The sequence below is a fragment of the Jaculus jaculus genome, chromosome 6, assembly GCF_020740685.1.
Source record: "Jaculus jaculus isolate mJacJac1 chromosome 6, mJacJac1.mat.Y.cur, whole genome shotgun sequence".
Classification (NCBI taxonomy): domain Eukaryota; kingdom Metazoa; phylum Chordata; class Mammalia; order Rodentia; family Dipodidae; genus Jaculus; species Jaculus jaculus.
Genome location: NC_059107.1, coordinates 11,014,492 through 11,036,191, shown reverse-complemented (window position 1 = coordinate 11,036,191; position 21,700 = coordinate 11,014,492). Strand labels below are relative to the sequence as shown.

Sequence of the window (21,700 nt, the reverse complement as noted above, 5' to 3'; positions counted from 1 at the left end):
CTTCAGTCTCTCTCTCTCTCTCTCTCTCTCTCTCTCTCTCCTTGCAAATAAATACATAAATAAAAAAATTTTAAAGTGACAAATTAACATGAAGCCATACTGTAAATGCAGACCAACATTATAAATAAAGATGTTGATTTGACCTGGTTGACCTGTTAATTTACTATAATTTTCATCAAAATCCCAGAAAGACTGGGAGATATGGACAAGTTGTTATTTTTATGATAAAGAAAATAAAACCTTAGAAGAAATTTTATTCTTATGTCTTTTAGAGACACAGGAAAAAAGAGAATTGGTGCACCAGGGCCTCAGCCACTGCAATGGAACTCCAGATGTTTGCACCACGTAGTGGGCATGTGTGAGCTTGCGCTTGCCTCACCTTTTGTGTGTCTGGCTTATGTGGGATCCGGAGAGAGCTAGAACATGGGTTCTTAGGCTTTGCAGGAAAGGGCCTTAACCACTAAGCCATTTCTCCAGCTCTACAAGAAATTTTAAAAGTGGTATAAAATTGAAAGAATCACAGTACTTAACTTTCATACTATGAGCCTAGCATGTATGAGGCCTCAGGTTCAACCCCCAGTGTCTAACATGATGCCCTACCTATCCAGACTTCAAATAAAGAGAGATTGCTCAGTGTTAGGGCACTTCCCTACAAAGCCTAACAACCCAGGTTAGTTCCCCAGTTCCCACATAAAGCCAGATGCACAAAGTGGCACATACATCTGGAGTTTGTTTGCAGCAGCTGTACACCCCGGTGCTCCCATTCTCTCTATCTCTCCTCTCTATGTCTCTCTGCTTGGAAAAAAAAAAAAAAAACAACTTTAAAACAAGGCTGGGAAATAGAGGAGGTCATTGGAGGAGGGTTAGCTGAAACTAATGATGGTATGAATAAATCAAATTGAAATGCACTTTTTGTTAGCTAATTAAACATAAGGATAATATATATAGTGGGTCAAAATGCTCCTAAAAGCCATAAGAAAAATCCAGTGCTAGGGGAAGGATACCTCCCAGTGAGGTCAGGGAAATCCCTGGGTCCCCAAAACAGAACTGACTATTGCTAATGCTCTTTGTTTCCCACCAGAATAAAAGTAAGACCTTATTGCTAAAGACACTGTATGCTTTGGTTTCAGAACACTGAGAAGTCAAGCTGGAAATGAGTTGTGCAGGATCCTGGGCAGGGTGCAAGGAAGTAATCAACCAGCAGAGAACTTGGCATGCTACGCAATGGATCAGACCGGGCAAGATGTCCCCATTGGTGCAATAGTGAAAAGACTTATGAGGGCAAACAGCTGCTCTCTGATGGAATTTGAGGGCCGTTCCACAAGAGGGAAATCGTGTCTGGTACTGAAAACCCAGTCAAAAACCATGTCTGGGAAGGTCATAAGTCCTAGGGCGCAGGAAGGCTAATACTGCTGTTTGGATAAATGGATAGGCTATGTCCACTAAATTGCCTTTTAAGTATTTGTGTTCGTGCCCGTATATCGATGCTACTCTCGCTTTTTGTCATAGAATCTTCTTTTCGCAGATATTCATAACTACTACGGAGGCCCAAAACTTGTCCTTCTTTTTCTCTCACGTGCTCTCTCTCTAAAATGAAAGAAAAGTGTAAAACAAGTTGTCAGTGCAGAGAAGTGTGACACTGGAGTACTACAGCAAACATCCCAGTCACAGCACGAAACCCTGGAAGAAGTGGTGGAAAGAATGTAAGTACACGAGCTAAGGACGGGGAGGAGTGCTTTGTCACACGTCTTAGGACATGAAGTGGATGAAACATTCAAGACCTCACAGCACTGTGCTCATCAACTTATCATTAAAGATGATGGAGGAGCGCTGGAGAGATGGCTTAGCAGTTAAGCGCTTGCCTGTGAAGCGTAAGGATCCCGGTTCAAGGCTCAGTTCCCCAGAACCCACGTTAGCCAGATGCACAAGGGGGCGCACGTATCTGGAATTCATTTGCAGTGGCTAGAAGCCCTGGCACACCCATTCTCTCTTTCTCTCTATCTGCCTCTTTTTCTTTCTCTGTCACTTTCAAATAAATAAATAAAAAAAAACAAAAAATATTTTTTAAAGATGATGGAGGAGGGCAAAAATAAGAGAGAGAGAAAGAGAGATATCAAAATATAAGACAGCCTATTTGGAGAGGGGGGTTCCCCGGAAAGAGTGGTGGTGGTACAAAGAAAGTAATGGGAAGGGATTATGATCAAAATACATTATGTTCCTGTATGAAAATTGTCAATAACACAAGTTTGAAGCCAGACACGGTGGCACACACCTCTAATCCCAGCACTTGAGAGGCAGAGGTAGGAGGATTGCCATGAGTTCAAGGCCACCCTGAGACTACATAGTGAATTCCAGGTCAGACTGAGCTAGATTGAGACTCTACTTTGAAAAGGAAAAGTTAAAAACAAATAAGACAAGTATGTTGGTTAAAACCTAGAATCCCAACACTTAAGAGACAGAGACAGGAGAGTTGTTGTAAATTCAAGGCCAGCCTGGGCTACATAAAGAGGTCTTGTCCAAATAAATAAATAAATAAATCTTTTGATACTGTGTTTAGGCCAAAAACCTGGGGCTGGAGAGATGGCTTCGTTGTTAAGGCGCTCACCTGTGAAACCTAAGGATGCAGGTTCGACTCCCCAGAACCCATGTAAGCCAGACACACAAGGTGACACAGATGCAAAAGGTGGCACATGGGCACTAGGTGGCACGCATGTCTGGAGTTCAGTTTCAGTGGCTAGAGGCCCTGGCATGCCAATTCTCTCTCTCTCTCTCTCTCTCTCTCCCTTTCTCTCTCTCTCTTTCTCTCTCTCTCACTCTCTCATAAAAATAAAAATCTTGAAACCAATGTGGTTTAAAAAATTGAGAAATTTGACTTATTTCAAATTAACTTGTTTTGCTGATAAGCAGTTAAAAGAATGAGAAGCTAAATTAAAAGCTGAGGGCTGGAGAGATGGCGTAGTGGTTAAGCGCTCGCCTGTGAAGCCTAAGGACCCCGGTTCGAGGCTCGGTTCCCCAGGTCCCACGTTAGCCAGATGCACAAGGGGGCGCAAGCGTCTGGAGTTCGTTTGCAGAGGCTGGAAGCCCTGGCGCGCCCATTCTCTCTCTCTCTCTCTATCTGTCTTTCTCTCTGTCTCTGTCGCTCTCAAATAAATAAAATATTTTTAAAAAAATTTAAAAAAAAAGCTGAGGTTGCTCTGGAGACATACAAAGTACCTGAGCTCCCCAGTCCTAACACCTCAATAAGCAAAACAATAGGGATAGCTGGGTCTATGGTAATAGTAATGGGGTGTTAACACTCCCTGATAGAAGAAATGGGGCTCATCAGACCCTCATGTGAGGTACTAGCCTCCACTCCTTTCTGGCCCAGGCTGCACCAGGTCTTGGGATTGCTAGAGTTCATAGGAGATGGGGAAAGGTGGCGGGAGGCGGGCCTCCGCTAATTGAGCTTTCCCAAGAAATTACTCAAACTCAAACTCAGATAGGAGTTTGACATGTTGCAGCTGTTTTTGGGTCACCAGTGTAACCCCTCACCCTGTAAGTAACCCCAGTAAACCCAGGATTTCGCCAAGTGCACGTCTATGGAATCATTCTTTGGTCTGTTGGTGCCCTATGCCCTATATGAGGTGAATATACATTCCGTTATATTTCCACAGGAAAAGAAATATAATATGCAGATGATCAAATTTTATTCATGCAGACATTTGAGTGAATCTCAAATACATGGAGTTACAAAGGCAGTTTTAAAATCAACCATGGTACTTGATGCAGATATTTATTGATAATTTTCCAAAGGGAAAAACTCTAGTGATGAAGATAAATCAATGACTTGCAGAATTTTGGGGGGAAGGGTAATAAAGAGACAGCAACAAAAAGTATTTTGGAGTCAAAGAACTACTTTGTAGTCTACCTTAGTGATAATTATATAATCTATATGTAGCTATAAAATTCATAGAATTGTCCTTCCTGAAAAGTTAGTTTTATTTTATGACATTTAAATATAAAAACATAAAACAATTTAGAGGAAGCATTTTTACATATATGCATCTTACAACATATATTTGTATATATATATGTATATGTATGTGTGTGTATATATATGTATGTATATATATACATACTACATATATATACACACACATACATATACATATATAGACTCTGTTCTTATTTGGAAAATGAGTAAAAGAAAATAAATTGGCCGGGCGTGGTGGCGCACGCCTTTAATCCCAGCACTCAGGAGGCAGAGGTAGGAGGATCACCGTGAGTTCGAGGCCACCCTGAGACTACATAGTTAATTCCAGGTCAGCCTGAGCTAGAGTGAGACTCTACCTTGAAAAACAAAACAAAAAAAAAAAAAAGAAAGAAAGAAAATAAATTGGAAACTCATTTCTTTAGAAATTCCAAGATAATCCAGATGCAGAAGATAGGAAGAAACAGCTAGGAAATTTAAGACTGGCTATGTCGGGACACACTTGTCAGCCTGGATTGTTTCCATTCTCCTCTTTGTTTTGTGTGAAGTTATGACAAAAGCACAGGAGTGGCAGAAACAGTTCAGTTAGTTAACTCGAGTAATAAAGCTGATTTAAACTGCACAGTTCACTGACTTAGTTGCCAGCCATGGGGCTTTTAACCAATTACATAGTTTGATCTCTGTCAGAGGACTAGTAAAGCCAGAGAGACCCAGCACTGTTGTGGCTGAGCAGTCTGCCAGCTCCCCACGGGGACTGTTAGCATCCTCACAGGCCTTAGGACACATCCAGGTAAGTATGACAAAGGCACCGCCAAGAAATTGTCACCTCAGAGGCCAGTGCCAGACTTAAACACATCAAACTTTTAATGACTCAATTCCAGAATGGAGTCTGTGAACAAAAGCTTAATGAGCCCTTTGGTGCCTGGTGGGTTTGTCTCAGAGGACACAGCAAATGCCAGATCATTATTTTAGTAGAGAATCTTTTCCCTTTGTCTTAAAATAATGATTGTTGGGATTCTTCCTTCTGATTTGAGAGACGCTTTGCTAATTGCCAACTCCTATGGTTAGAAGTAAACTCTTCCCCTCCCTTGAGTTATTTCTTCTGTGTACAAAAGGGCAAACCAGACTCTGGGGATGGAGGCTGCTCTCTCTTGATTGAACGTGTTCACTTCAAACCAACCTCCACATGCCTGTCATTCTGTTCTTCTGCCTGCCTGAAACTTTTAATTTATATTCCAGTTTTCTTGATGAAATTCTTACTAACAATTCTCATTCATCTTTGAGTTTTTAAATGTTTTTCCTCCGGTTCTTTCAGACAAACTTCAAGTTACAGCAAAAGATCTGGCTAAAACATACTCAGTGGATGCTACATTCTTTCCTAAATACATTTTTTTTTCTCCTCTTGTTGAGTGAAATTAAGTCTAAGTTCCTCCAAAGTATTCACATACATAGTTCTCAAAAGTGATACTTCTTAAAACACAAATGACCAACAAATTTACATTTCTCAATAGTAATCAAACACATCAAAACAAAAAGTCGGGATGGTGCCATTTTTCTATACTCCCAGCATTTAGAAAGCTGAGACAGGAAGATCAGAAGTTCCAGGCCACCTGGGCGACATAGTAAGACCCTGTTTTAAATAACAGTCAAATAAAATAGTGCCAACATATAATCCAACAATCCCACTATGGGTATATTCCCAAAGGAATGGAAATCAGCATATGAAACATGTGTTTAATTCCTACCTTCATTACAGCATTGACCACCCTTGCCAAGATAAGGAGTCATTATAAAAGGCCTAGCAACAGGTGCACACTAAGGAGTTCTATTTAACCTTTTAAAATGAAGGAAATCATAGCTGGGTGTGGTGGCACACGTCTTTAATCCAGCACTCAGGAGGCAGAGGCAGCAGGATCACTGAGAGTTCAAGGCCACCCTAATGAATTCCATACTGAATTCCAGGTCAACCTGAGCTAGAGTGAGACCCTACCTCAAAATAAATAAATAAATAAATAAGGAAGTTTTCATTTGAAACAGCATAGACAAACCTATTCAGTGATGACAAATATTGCACAATCTGTAATGTCTCCTGGGCCCTGGAAGATATGATAGAAATGACTCTTCTCAGTGGGCTATCTTTTATTGTTACAATGATGGACTTTAGTTCCCCCCTGTTTTCACTGTCATCTGTAAAAATAAATAAATGAATTAAATAAAATAAACAGATTCTCCAACCAAGAGTGATAGCATCATGAATCAAAGGGGATATGCATAACTATTTAAGAGACTGTTTGATGAGCATAGCTACCCTTAGCCAAAGACCAGTGGGAGCTTCTCTCTGGAGTGAAAGACCCCTATCTATAGGATGTTGACTTGGTTTTCAGTGCCAGGTAGCTTTCCCACTGAGTATGCCTCATATCCAACCAAAGAGCCGTTGACTGTCTACATGAGCTGTGCACCGCTATTGCACAGGTGTGCACATTTTGTCCAGGTGGTCGATTTCATAGCTCGTAGGATCCCCTGCTTGCTCATGCTCTTAGGGGCCATGATCCCCAGCAGCTCATCCAGCACTTTCTAGCACTGCGAGGGCTAGCCAGCAGGGAGCTGGCTTCTTTCTAAGTTTGAGCATGAGCTCTCAATGTCCTGTGTCTACAGCCTGTGATCCTCAGCAGCAGGGTCTTACCATTTACCCCTGGCAGGTAACCAAGTGCTTCGGCAATTGGCCTGTCTTTTCTTACTGAACTTCTCTATGCCTTCTTTCTAAGAGTTTTCTTTTTTAAAGATCTGATTAACTAATAAAGGTGAAGTATTTCCATGAAGTCCATAGTAAACAGGAAACAAATGCTAGGCATTTCTATTAGCAGAAATGAGTACCATTAAGTATCAATTTTGAGTAAAATTCCCATCATTTGCTCTACATGCTGGCCAAGGCAATTACAATCATTTTGCTTCCCCCTGAAGAGTCTACAAGGGGAAGTGATCAGAAGTTGGAAAGAACAGTATAACTGATGTACTGCATCTCTTGTCAATAAGCAGTACTTTACTGTTCTGGCATGATAACTAGGCTCTTATAAAACTGGTTAAAGTGTGTAATCAACGTGATTGGTTGGTGAGCTCGAGAAACTGACTCAGGACAACAAATGGAGTGACAGAATATGGGGGGGGGTAGAAGAGAATAAGGGAAGACAGGGGAAAGGGAGGGATAAAGTGGGTCCTGGGGAATCAAACCAGGGTACTTTGGCTTTGCAGGCAAATGCCTTACCCACTAAGCAATCCCTCTAGCCTCTTAAATACTTTTTATAGAATATCAGTGTTTCACTCTATGATTTAGTTCTGAGGTTAAATCTTTTCTCACTATTCCATTAGTGCAAAACAATATTATTGTTAGTAATAAACCCAATATTATAATAATACAACTTTAGCCTGATGCACAAGGGGGCACACGTATCCAGAGTTTGTTTGCAGCAGCTGGAGGCCCTGGCACGCCCATTCTATTTTAAAAGAATAAAGTTTATTTTAGAATAAGAAGGGAAGAAAGGGAAAGATAGCAGACTCCTCGGAGAGAAGGGAGCTTTCAGAGCTCTGAAAACACAGTTTCCATGGGAACTGAACTTGCATTGAATGGGAAGATCCACCCTTCCGGAGCGTGTGATTGGTCCACTTGAACGAAGTGAGATGCGCTGATTGGTTTACATTGTTTCCAGCACTACTCAGGTCTCAGGAAGCTGTCAGGCCTGCGCACCAAGGATGCAGACCGTGGGGAAAATGCTTCAAGGCCAGGAAGAAGTTACTGCCTTTCTCCATCTTAATTTATCAAGGGTTCTTTCCTAATCTCCCTATCCAAAAAAAAGTTGTCTCCTGAAGTGTTTCATTTTTTTTTTTATGCACATGGAAAATTGAAATTTTTTTGAGGGGGGGGTAAAAGGGTGACTTGAAAGTAGTACATAGGAAACGAGGGGAGGGTAAGAACACAGGTCGGGAGATGGTAGAGAGTATGATAGGAAAGAGTGAATATGATACAAGCACGAGAAAAACTGTCACAGAAACACCCTTAAATGTAGAGTTAATATATATCAAAAATTATAGGTTTGAAAAGAAAGTGTATTGTCATTAATGCAAATGAACCACCGTGTTCCTTCTATGTATTTCACCTTTGGGGTTGCACCCTTTTTCTCCAGGAGTTTCTTAAGGCTACCCACAAACTTGCAATTCTCCTGTCTCAGCCTCCCACATCTCTGAGGTTTCAGGTATGAGGCTGTTCCTGGGCACATTGGACTTACATAACCCTGCTGCCTTAATTTCTTTGTATATTTTTTTATTAAGAACATACTTTGGTTGGGTACATCATGTGTTGGTACCATCTTTTCCCTCCTCTCCGTTCCCATTCCGCAGGGGGCCCTTCTCAGTGGGGTTGCTGATATTCCCCATGGGGTTGTGGGTTATGTGTTATGAAAGCAGCAGAAGCCAGTGACTGGGGGAGGTGATGTCTCTGGGCATGATGTGCCAACCTGTGGCTCTTACAATCTTTCTACCCTCTCTTCCCCAAAATTCCCTGAGCCTTCGTGGGTACATTTTAAGTCTGCTTCAGTGATGAGTGTTAGGCCTTGAGAGGCATGGACTAGTGGAACTTCCTGAGCCTAGCTAAAGTTTGGCGACCTGGCTCTGGCCAGCTAGGACTCAGCAGGGTGCCAAATTGCCTTTGGCCTGCTACCTATGCAAAAAAATTAGAGTTCCTGCGCACGCTTAGAACCAATCATTTCAAAAGTCGCAATATGCTATTGGCCCTTACACCTCATCCTTTCCTGAGATCCCCGCCTTCGTTCTCAGCTATAAAAACACCTGCCAGTTACAATAAGGTGAGATCCTGCTTCAATAAGTCTCCCGACTCTGTGTTTCTCTCGGGTGACTAGGAGGGGGTCTGGGTCGTCAACACTCACCATCCCGCTCAGCCCCAGGGAGAGACGGGCCGGACGGGAGAGCCTACAGCCCTACCCGCTGGAGGACCGAGCAGCTGAGCTCTTAGGAGCCTCTGGATCTCTGCTTTGGTAGGTGTTGGGTATCCTCAGGGTCTGTCTCCTTCACCCTGGGGCTGATTATCAGGCTCACTATGGAAGCAGCGCTGTTTCTCGTCTCCCCACGTCCTCTGCAGTTTTGCCTGGGCCTTGACTGAGATGCAAGGGGTGTTTATCTACCCAGGATTTGTAAAGAAAATTGAGAGATGGAAAACAGCAAAGTAAAATGGATTTATATGCAGTTTTACCAAATCAGGGAATAAGTCTCATTTCCTCATCACTGTGTCTGTGGCCCTCTTACAATTTCTAAACAGCCAGGAGACAAAAGTGAGATTAACAGGTCCTTTCCCACCCACCCGCCCCCCATGTTTCCTCTTTTCTCTGTTACAGAGTTAATTCAAGTCCACTTAAGGGTTCTTAAATATACCCCCAGTTTTGGAAGAGAAAAGAATTGGGCTCTGTGGGATACAAGCTTTTCACACATTTGAGAACTGGTAGAGTTCTTTCTAGGTCCATTCTGATAGATGTAAAAAAACAAAAAAGCATTAAAATTCAGCTTCAGGGCTGGAGAGATGGCTTAGCAGTTAAGTGCTTGCCTGTGAAGCCTAAGGACCCCGGTTCGAGGCTCAATTCCCCAGGACCCACGTTAGCCAGATGCACAAGGGGGTGCACGTGTCTGAAATTCGTTTGCAGTGGCTGGAGGCCCTGGCGAGCCCATTCTCTCTCTCTCTGCCTCTTTCTCTCTCTGTCTGCCACTGTCAAAATAAATAAATAGGGCTGGAGAGATGGCTTAGCGGTTAAGCGCTTGCCTGTGAAGCCTAAGGACCCCAGTTCGAGGCTCGGTTCCCCAGGTCCCACGTTAGCCAGATGCACAAGGGGGTGCACGCGTCTGGAGTTCGTTTGCAGAGGCTGGAAGCCCTGGAGCGCCCATTCTCTCTCTCTCCCTCTATCTGTCTTTCTCTCTGTGTCTGTCTCTCTCAAATAAATAAATTTTTTAAAAAAATTTAAAAAAAAGAAAAAAAAACATAAGCAAATTTTTTTTTTAAATCCAGCTTCACTCCCAACTCCTACATTGTTGTTGAACACAAATTTGTGAAGAAAAGAGACTGATGGACATCTGAAGAGAAGGACTTGAGTGTGTCTCTGAGCTATCTCCTCTCCTGCTAGGTCTTTAGCATGAGAACAAGGCTCATATAGAATATCTCTGTTCCATCTGGGGCTTCAGCATAGGATAATGGTTAGGCCACCACATCTATTCTGAAGTAAACTCTAACTATTACACTAAAAATAATGAATAAAGAAAGAAATATGAACTTGGAGCTGGAAGGATGGCTTAGCATTTAAGGCGTTTGCCTGCAAAGACAAAGGACCCTGATTTGATTCTCCAGGACCTACGTTCGCCAGGTGCACAAGGTGGCACACACGCCTGGAGTTCATCTGCAGTGGCTGGAGGCCCTGGCACAACCATTCTCTCTCTCCCCCTCTTTCTCTGTCAAATAAATAATTAAAAATAAAATACTTTTTTTAAACAGAAATATGGACATGGTGGCCAGCGGCTCTGTTTCAATCCTGTTGTATAAGTACTTCATTGTGTCAGCGTCCTTTCTTACACTTACCTGGGACTATTATCCAGAGAAACAATTATAATGAGGAAAAGCAAATATAAGTAGCAGAAATCCCTCTAGAAATTTCCTTTCTACACACTTAGCCTCTGAATTAATTGTCTCAATGCACCATCTCAGGTCTCAGTACACTCAAGACAATAAACCTCAGGAGGCCCTCCTACGTCAAAATTCTGATTATCTTTCCTGGAGGGATACTGGGTAGCCTCGCTACCTTTGTCCATGATGTGTAAAGCAGTGTTTCTCAGACCTATGTGCAAATATTCCCATTGCTGCCTCCCACTCTACACTGCTTTCTTCTTCACCCTAAAAGCAGGTGAGTGTGAGGCCATGTAAAGCGTATTGGTTAACATCTCTTCCCCTCTAGAAAATTCCAGAAATCATAAGGAAGATTTTCTCATCCAATGACTATATATCCAGTGGCTGTACTATGTGTGAGGTTCAGAATTTAGAAAACCCTGGAGACAATTTCTCTTTTGGCCCACAGTATTTAATGCCAATCACGATGCTGGCAGGACTCAGAGCAAAGAGGGAAAGAGAGAGGGATCTGAGTATTCCAGGGAGAGGAAAAGAGGGTTTTTAAGGTCTTGGGGGAAGTAAGGGGCAGGGAAGGTTAGTGCACTGAGTAGTGGAGTGTAAGGCCAAGCCGCATGGTTTGTTCTGAGGCTGTCTGTTTCATGTGGAGATGAGAAATCATGCTGGAGTCATGTCTGCTATCTCAAGCTTTCTAAGGTGAGGTTGTGATCTCTCAGTGTTAGCTCCAGTGGAGGGGCTGTTTCCTCCCATCCAAGGTGAGTAATATCTTACTGTAATAAAAATTGTTGCTTCTAGGGTTCCAGCCTAGGATCTGGGTTAACTTTCAGAGACAGAGTAGAAACAACTCTTTGAAACCTCAATTTCTCTATGTCTGGGTTTGGGTGGAGGGGTAGATCAGAGTGTGACCCAATACAATGGTGATACAGGAATTTGAAGTGTCTTGAAAGCAATGAAGCCTTTCTTGGCCACTAATTGAGGCTTTGCAGGCAAATGCCTTAGCCACTTAGCTATCTTCCCAGCCAAAGATCTATTTTTATTTTAGTTATTCATGAGAGAGACAGATAGAGAGAAAGAGAGAATGGGCATGCCAGGGACTCTAGCCACTACATACAAACTCCAGACACATGTGCTCCCTTGTGCATCTGGCTTACATGGGTCCTGGGGAGTCGAACCCAGGTCCTTAGGCTTCACAGGTCAATGCCGTAACCACTAAGCCATTTCCCAAGTCCCACAAAGATCTATTTTCAATATAGGCATTTAAGGCTATAATCTTCCCTTTTAGAACTGACTTGGTAATAGACCATGTTTTGGTATGTTGTCTTCATGAATTCCAGAAAATTTTTGGTTTACTTCTTTTTTATTTTTATTCTTACATTGGTTTTTCAAGGTAGGGTTTCACTCCAGCCCAGGCTGACCTGAAATTCACTATGGAGTCTCAGGGCGACCTCGAACTCACGGTGATCCTCCTACCTCTGCCTCCAGAGTGCTGGGATTAAAGGTGTGCATCACTACGCCTGGCTGGTTTACTTCTTGATTTCTGCAATGACCAATTCATTATTCAATGGTGTGTTGTCCACTATCCAAAAGTTCGTGTACCCCTCAAAAAGAAAACCCAGTAAAAATAAATAAATAAATAAAAAGGTTATGTCCTTGTCTCTCTGAAATGTAATAAGGGCTCAGACACACAAAATCAAAGGTGGAGGTTGTTGTGCAGGGTTGATGGCTGTAATCCTTCTGTTAAAGTTAATTGCCAGAGTGATATTTAAAAATGGGACTGTGTGGTACAAGTGGGGTTCTCTTTCCCTTCAGATTTGTTCCTAAAACAGGCCATCACAACCTTTTCCTTTTAAAAAAAATTGTTCATTTTTATGTATTTGAGAGCAACAGACAGAGAGAGAAAGAGGCAGGTAGAGAGAGAGAGAGAGAATGGGCACGCCAGGGCTTCCAGCCACTGCAAACCAACTCCAGATGCATGTGCCCCCTTGTGCATCTAGTTAATGTGGGTCCTGGGGAACTGAGCCTTGAACCAGGGTCCTTAGGCTTCACAGGCAAGCGCTTACCATCTCTCCAGCCCAACCTTTTCCTTTGATAAAGAACTTCATGAGCTCAGAGATTAAAAAAAAAAAAAAAAAAGGGATGGGAAAGGTGAGCGTAGGGGATTGAGACTGGATTGCTCATAATTTAACTTTAACTCTCACATAAGCGCTAAAACGTTATCTCTTTCCTGTTTGTTTTTCACACCTCCTTTAACGTAGATATAGTTTTTAGAGTTCTTATAACTTAATTTTTAAATTACTGATTTTATCCCTTTTCCTTCTCCTCATCTTTGAATTGTCAGAGGTGGCAAGAGAAGAAAGAGCTAATTGCTAGCAAAGTACCAAACTAAATGGCAAGAAACTGAAGCCTCTGGCTGGAGAGACGGCTTAGTGGATAAGGTGCTTGCCTGCAAAGCCTAAGAACTCCTGTTGGAGTTAGGAGCAGTTCCTTTTGCACTGGTGGCTCCTCTGGCAGTGCTCATCTCCTGTAGCTTAATCATTCAGGCCGTCATAAAGCTTCCTTCAGCTGAAGGAAGGCTCAAGGCATTCAATACCTGTAGCTCCCACTTGCTGGTTGGTGCCATGTTCTATGGCCCATGTGTCTACATGTACCTCCAAACACCAGCCAGCACTACGCAGGCCAAGTTTCTCTCTCTATTCTACTGTGTCATCACCCTGCTGCTCAATCCTCTGATCCACACCCTCAGAAACAAGATGTTAAGGCAGCATGGAGGAGGAGTCTGCCATCCCTAGGTGTGAGGAAATACCTTAGCTTCAGATGACCTCTGCCTGTGTCCTTGAACAGCTGCATGCACATATCAGCCTATATGACAGGTTTTCTTTTCCAAATGAGTCCCCATGAGTTCAAGGCCATCCTGAGACTACCAAGTGAATTCCAGCATGAATTCCAGCAGGTCAGCCTGGGCTAGAATGGGACCCTACCTCCAAAAAAAAAAAAAAAAAAAAAAAGGAGGTTTGATATGTTTAGGGCTAAAGAGATGGCTTAGCAATAAAGGTGTTTGCTTGCAAAGCCAAAGGACCCAGGTTTGATTCCCCAGGACCCATGTTAGCCAGATGCACAAGGGGGCACACACGTCTGGAGTTCATTTACAGTGGCTGGAGGCCCTGGTGTGTCCATTGTCTCTCACTCTCCCTCTTTCTCTGTCAAATAAATAAATAATTTTTTAAAAAAAAATTTAAATCTAACCCAAATTAAATATAACCCCAAATGTACAAGTCTCAACATAGCAACATAAGCAACATGAAAAACTTAAGCACAATGACTCCTCCAAAACTTGATGGTCTTACAATAATTATCTCAAATGAGAGTGAATTAGATATAATCCAAAGTCATTGAATTTAAAAGAATGGTTATACATAGGCTCAAAGAAATCACAGAAACACAAACTTCTGAATGCATTTCAATAGAACACAAATAGCTCAATGAAATGAGGAAGTCTATACAGGAAATGAAACTATAATTCAATAAAGACATAAAAATATTGAAAAAACTGATATTTTGGAAATAAAAATGTAAGTAAAGTAAAAGGCTCTAGGTGAAGCCTCAACAATAAAATGGATCAAGGGAAGGACAGGCTGTCAAGGCCTGAAGACAAGGTATAAATGGAACATTCAGACAAAGATGAATTAATAAGACTGAATAAATGGGACATTCAAGCTAGTCAGGGAGCTATAAAAAACAAATCTTGCCAGGCATTGTGGCACACACCTTTGATCACAGCACTTGGGAGGCAGAGGTACGAGGATCACCATGAGTTTGAGACCACCCTGAGACTAAATACTGAATTCTAGGTCAACCTTGGCTAGAGAGAGACCTGACCTTGGAAAACAAAAACAAAACAACACACACAAAAAGAACAAATCTAGCTGGGCGTGGTGGCACATGCCTTTAATCCCAGCACTCAGATGAAGACATAGGAGAATCCCTGTGAGTTCAAGGCCATCCTGAGAGTACACAGTGAATTCCAGGTCAGCCTGAGCTAGAGTGAGACCCTGCCTCAGAAAAAAAAAAAAAAAGACCAAATCTATAAATCAGGGGTAGAGAAGAAAAAAAATAATACCATGCTAAAGGCGTAGAAAACATTATCAATCAAATCATAACATAACATTCCCAAAATCTAGGTACATAGATGCCAGCATAGGTATAAGAACTATTTACAACATCAGATAAGAAAAGTCAAGAATTTCCTCCCCTCAAAACAATAAATATATACAACAAGGAAAATCTGAAAGACACCAACTGAAATATAAGGCAAATCCACCAGAATAAGAGATTTATCAATACAAACTTCAAAAGCCAAGGGGTCTTGAAATGGTGCAGTTCAAGCTCTGACACAGCAACTATCAGCACAGAATATTACACCCAGGTGCTGTGGTGCCAGACCCTCACAATCACACCAAAAGTCCACTCGGAAAATGTTTCATGCTATTGAGAGGAAAGCAAGCATTTGTCCTTGTAGGATCTTAATAGGGTGTTCTGTTTTAAAAGTAGGCCACAGGCATAGAGAACGTATTCAATAAAATTATTGAGGAAGATTTTCCAAATCTCTCAAAAGAGAGGCCCATCCAGTTGCAAGAAGCCCACAGAACACCAAATAGACAGGACCAAAGAAGAAACTATCCAAGACACACCACAGTTAAAACTCTTTAGCAATGAAACAAAGAAGAAAACAAACACCTGAAGGGATTCCAAGAGAACACAGGAAACCAGCTTAATGAAATAAGGAGGTCATGACAAGACATGAGTAAGGACATAGAAACACTGAAGAAAACCAGGCAGAAGTACTAGCACTGAAAAACAGTCATGCAAATAAAAACTTCTGTGGAAAGTCTCACCAATAGAATGGATGAAGGAGAGGACAGAATATCTAAACTAGAAGACCAGGTAGCAGATCTAATATAGTCCAACAAAGAGAAAGACAAGCTAGTAGGAAGGTATGAATGGGAATTTCAAGATATCCAAGACACTGAGGCTGCACTATAATGTCAGGGAAACAGTCTCTGAAAGGAAGACCTCAGAGGTCAATTCATGAATCTATGAATGTGAACCATAAGTTTCAAGAGAGAACAGAGGGTATTGGAAATGCCAGGATCACTGGACATCTTCTAAAGAATTCTACATTTATGAAGTGAGGCCATCCTGAAAGAGAGAGAGAGAGAGAAAATGTGTGCTCTAGGTAGCAGTACTGGTGGTAAGAGACTCCCCACACCCTTTAGAGTCCCTAATAACATTGAAAACGAAATATGTCTGTGCATAGTAGGTATGCTTAAATGCAGCTGCATAATATCATCTTTCTCGGTATATCTGGGACAAGGTCGCATTTACACCCTATGAAGGCGTGGAATACAGAATGTTATATGAGCTCATCTGAACCCAAGATCCTACTGTGTTCATCTCCTGACTGTTGGAATTACAGTGTGTAGCACTGTGTCTTCCCACAAATTTTCATTTTTGGTTCTTCTAAAAGCAAGCTTTGTCATTCATCTCTGAAATAGGATATTAGTATTTAAATCATAGCAGGAGCTGTGACTCTAAACATGGAAAAACTCCATACTTAATAAATGTGGAGAGTCAGCATTCTATAGGAAGTAATATAGGTCAATAAATTACTTTATAGTTTCAAGCATGGTAACTGCTCTGATACAGATAATGGAATTTAGTGACAACTTGGATGTGTTCATGTCGATGCTATTTTAACTTTTATCTTCCCTGTTAGATAACTGATGATATTATATGTATTCACACCATTATATGCCAGGTTAATTAAAGCCTCTTTTCTTGGACTGAAGAGATGGCTTAGTGGTTAAGGTGATTGCCTTAAATCTCTCCTTTCTGACTAGGCTTCTGCATGAGAATGAAAATACTTAGTAGCAGAGGCCAGTAAGTTACAAAGGAGACATAAAGGGAAAAGAAGGGAAGGGAGGAGGGTACTTAATAGGTTGATATTGTATATATATAAGTACAATGATTGTGGTGGGGAGGTAATATGATGGAGAATGGAATTTCAAAGGGGAAAGTGTGGGACTGGGGAGGGAGGGAATTACCATGGGATTTTTTTTTATAATCATGGAAAATGCTAATAAAAAATTTACAAAAAAATCTCTCCTTTCTCTACAGCTAGTATTCAAGGCATGAGCTAAATAATGTTCGAAAGATGGTGTGGGACTACAGAATAGGGGAACATAATAATCCTTTTGTGAATAAAATCTGTATTATGATTCAAGGAAAGAGTGAGAAAAATAGAAAATGGCAGATGTATTTCATACTTGAGCTGAGGCTTAACTAGAAAAGTCAATCACTACTCTACTACCAGTGGGCTGGCATCAGATCACAACCAGCTCCCTGCCCCAGACGGAATGGTCATGGTAGCTTTATTGGCATTCCAGAACAGAGCCAGGCAGCTTTACCTGCGTGAAGGTTCCTTTGCAGATGGTGATGAAAAAAATGTTTGAAGACTGCATCAAGTATAAGTTTTTCAAAGTGAAAAAAGTAAATTTCAAGTAAACCTGTGATTGCAAATACAGTATTTCATCAAAGCATCAAAAATTGTGAGCTCGAGATGGCTTAGCAGTTAAGGCATTTGCGTGCAAAGCCTAAGGACCTGAGTTTAATACCCCATTGCCCATGTAAAGCCAGATGCACAGATGGTACATGCGTCTGGAGTGCATCTGCAGTAGTAAGAGGCCCTGGTGCACCCATTCTCTCTCTACCCCCCTCTCTATTTCTCTCTTTCTCTCAAATAATTAAATAAATAAATGTAATATTTTTAAAAGTTTCCCTTATAGCAAGAAAATAAAAATCTACCTAACAAAAAATTTCCCAATATGCCACAGAATAGATGTGTTTTTGTTTAAATAACATGGCGTTCCATGTGATGTGATTTTTTTTTTATTATTATTATTTGAAAGAGAGAGAATGAGTGCACCAGGGACTCTAGCCACTGTAAACTGCAAAGACATCAGACTGCCCAGGTCACATTCTCTGATGACAAATGTATGAATACAAGGAAGCCAAAGACTCTACCTCTATCTTATTGTAAGAACATTTTCTGATCTTTGACCTCCCTGCAGTTAACTCAGGTATATTCCCCAGGGGAAAATGATCGTAGGCATAATAAATTAAAGTGAGAAGAAATCTCTCTAGAATTCTTCTTTTAAACGTAAACTATGGACTCATTATCTACATGTAATAGCTTCAAGTCTCAGTGGACAAGAGGCACCAACTTCTAAAGGTCAGCCAATCTCACCACATCTGTCTCCTAGCGGGGTTCTGATTAGTCTGCCTCCTGCTTCTCAACCCCAGACTCCATGAAAAGACGCTGCATCTCTTTCCTTGGGACTCAACTTTCCCATTGCTGGCTCCTTATTCTACTCCTTTTTCTTCTTCATCAGCAAGGTGAGAGTGTGGGCGCTTAAATAAAACTCTCATGTTATATTACCTTCTTTCTCCTCTAGTGAATGCTACAGAGGATTACAAAGGACACTCTCTGAATCACTGAGTGCAAGGCTACTTTGGGAAATAGGATGTAGAAAATAAAGGACCTAAAAAAAGTGTCTAGCAGACAAAGTCCTGGAAACTAATTTTGTCCTTTTGTGCATAGCCTCTGTGCTTTTAATGTTCAAAACCTGATTAGGACTGATTAAAGTGTTATATTTCCATTCTCTAATAGCAAAGAAAATGTCAATTTTCAAAAAACAATATGAAGCTCTATAAAAGACGCAGGTTGTATACTCAGGACACATTAAGACCTTGGCATTTATAATTAGGCTATATATTCTATAAAACTTATAAGCCAATAAACTAAAATTCTATCATCTCATATATCATGGTAGGAAAGAAATGTGGATTCAGGAAGGAAAAAAAAAGCAACCCAAATGTGGAGTATTAGGTAGCATTTAAAGAAGGAGAAATAAGTTTTGATTACATGTGTAAGAAATATCTATAAGTCAGGCTGGAGAGATGGCTTAGCGGTTAAGCACTTGCCTGTGAAGTCTGAGGACCCCAAGGGGGCACACATGTCTGGAGTTCATTTGCAGTGGCTGGAGGCCCTGGTGTGCCCATTCTCTCTCTCCCCCCACTTTCTCTGTTGCTCTCAAATAAATAAAAATAAGCAAAAATTTTTTTAAAAGAAATATCTGTAAGGAATCTATACGTCAATAACTGTGCTGGGGTTTTATAGATGTAGAGAAGGGAGATGCTCAGAGAAGGAATTAGGTTGATGGTATGGAAGCTTATTACATACTACACTTGATTTTAGCCAAAATGCCAAGGAGCAATGAAAACTTCTTACATAATGCAAGAAAATCCAGAAACTACTTTTTCATTCATGCATTTACTAAATAATTACAACAGGTCAAATCCAAGGGTCAAGGTAGCAAGAAAACTTCATCATAGACTAAATTCCCGAAGCCCTTAGAAGAGCAAGGGGTGCCTGACAGTAACTGAACTGGTCGAAGAACACAGTAAGATATGGGAGCAAGGAAGACAGACCAGGGGAAGTTTAACAGAGACAACGATGCATGGCCCAGGGCTCACAGAGGACAGGAGTCCCCCAAGCTGATAGGGACATGAGGGAGAAGCTAGTGTGTGCGCAGCAGCCAGCTGGAAGTCTGGTTTTGATTTGAGATTGAACCAGTAGTTGAGAGGATAAGTCTGATGGGAGAGGACATGACACAGAAGCCAGATCAGAGATAAGCCTGGGTGGCACATGCTGGTGCTCTGGGGGTCACCGTGATCCATACAACACTAGAGTGATGAATGAGGACTGCATTTCAGAAGGCAACTCAAGTGGCTTAGCATGAAGAATGGTTAAGTTTGTGTAAGCAGGATCATGCCGATGACAGGTAACATCTAACATGTCAGACATGATGCAACAAGAGGAGACATACTTGGAAATTTAGCATTTTGCACACTCCTGAAATTCATGAAGAATTTTGTATTTTGCTGTCTCCTAAAACTGATGGTTTTGCTATGGTCAGTCAGTTTCGATGTTTCAGAATATATGATACATAATTTAATTACATCTGTGAAACTATAATGATATATATGTGTCATATATATCAAATATATATAATTTATTTCAAGACACTATGTATTTTAAACATAAGAGATACAAAGTTTACTCCTGGACACCTTTAAAAAAATAATGAAAAATGACTACAATGTGGCTTTTGTATGAGAAAAGGCATTTTGAAGAAAGGAATTCATATGAGTTACTTGCTTAGGCACCAGAAGTCACTACATGGGAGAAGGGCCCAGGGACTGAAAGAAGGAGGGAGGGAGGAAAGGGGAGAAAAAGAAAGAGAGAAGGAGGGAGAGGGAGAAAGAAAGAGATTTGTAAATGCTCTGCTCAGATCTCTCCCTAGATTTTAAGAAATGAGATACCCATTACATTTTGAGGAATGAAAGACCTGTTTCAGGTCCAGTTTCATTCTGGAACTCACAAGAAATTTAGCTTTAGAAGAAAAAGATGCCTGGTGAGGAAACTATGAGGAAGAGTCTGAGGGTATGCGTATATCAGCAATACAAATTTCAACCCTATCTTGACAATGAAATCCCAGGTGACCTTCACCTAACATCACTTAAAGGACTCCTCGGGTAGTATTTCCTTTAAATACATTCTAGAAAGAGATGTGCCAAATGCAAGGACTGCATGATTCTTTCGATATGACATAAGAGCAGCATATTTAATGAATGAACTTGCAGACAGAGGGGAGATTCAACAATCCAAAAATGGTAGGAAAGAAGCAGACTGATCCACACAAACAGATTCTGAGTGGGCCTCATAAGGCTCTCGGAAAATCTGCACATGTGAATTTCAGCTCTAACCCCACGTGAAAGTTAACTACAAGTCACTATGTGGAGCCATCTAGATATGGGAGAAGTACTCAAAAGAATTATGGAGAATATCTCACAAATTGAACAAGAATTTTGTGCTTGTTCCCAAGTAGATATTTAAATATACAAAGCTTGCTTATTCTTAAAATCTGTCTCTCCCTTCCAGGCACATATAATACAGGTGGTAATGGATGGACAAAATGTAAGTTTTCCCAATACATTTGTTCTATTGGGATTCTCAGATCATCCTTGGCTAGAGATCCCTCTCTTTGGAGTGGTCCAGGCTGCCTACATCTTTGCCCTGATGGGAAACAGCTCCATCATCTTTCTCTCCATGGTGGAGCCCAGACTCCAGACACCCATGTACTTCTTCCTAGACAACCTCTCCATGCTCGACCTCTGTGTCACCTCCACCATTGTGCCCCAGTTGCTCACAAACCTCTTGGGCCCAGAGAAGACCATCTCTGCCTGGGGCTGCATCACACAGGTCTATATTTTCAGCTGGGCAGGCAGCACAGAATGTGTAGTGCTGGCAGTGATGGCCTTTGATCGCTACGCGGCCATCTGCCAGCCCCTCCGCTACGCTGCCCTCATGCATCCCTGGGCATGCGTGTGGCTGGCAGTTGCATGCTGGTCCAGTGGCCTGGCCAACTCTCTGGTGCAAGTCACACTCGCCATTCAGCTTCCCTTCTGTGGGAAACGCACTCTAGACCACTTCTTCTGTGAGATTCCTGCTCTGATCAAGCTGGCATGTGCTGACACCACTGCTAATGAATTGTACTTGGCCTTAGGAGATGTTCCTTTTGCATTGATGGCTCCCCTGGTGGTATTAATTTCCTACAGCCTCATTGCTAGGGCTGTGCTGAAGTTACCTTCAGCTGAAGGAAGGATCAAGGCTTTCAACACCTGCAGCTCCCACTTGCTGGTTGTCATCCTGTTCTATGGCCCATGCATCTACATTTATATCCAACCTCCAGCCAACAGCACCCAGGCCAAGTTCATGTCCTTCTTCTACTGCGTCATCACACCAGTGCTCAACCCTCTCATCTACACGCTGAGGAACAAGGATGTTAAGGCCGCATGGAGGAGGATCCTGCCATCTCTGGGTATGGGGAAATATTTCAGATCCAGATGACCTCGTTCTGTATTTTTGAGCTTCCACATGC

General features: G+C 41.7%; 1 protein-coding gene across 1 annotated transcript; it reads left to right on the top strand.

The window, feature by feature from the left end:
* Positions 1-1,224: 1,224 nt before the first annotated feature.
* LOC123461445 (olfactory receptor 15-like) lies at positions 1,225-21,669 on the top strand. The gene is made up of 2 exons (XM_045151743.1): positions 1,225-1,341; positions 20,701-21,669. Exons 1-2 carry the CDS (start codon positions 1,225-1,227, stop codon positions 21,667-21,669), a joined length of 1,086 nt encoding a protein of 361 aa, XP_045007678.1.
* The last annotated feature ends 31 nt before the right edge of the window (positions 21,670-21,700 follow it).

Bases quoted from the DNA above. Each gene is read 5' to 3' on its own strand.
- LOC123461445 (XM_045151743.1), top strand. From the start codon at position 1,225: ATGGATCAGACCGGGCAAGATGTCCCCATTGGTGCAATAGTGAAAAGA. The intron at 1,342-20,700 runs GTACTGAAAACC...TCTCCCTTCCAG, and splicing joins CAAGAGGGAAATCGTGTCTG to GCACATATAATACAGGTGGT.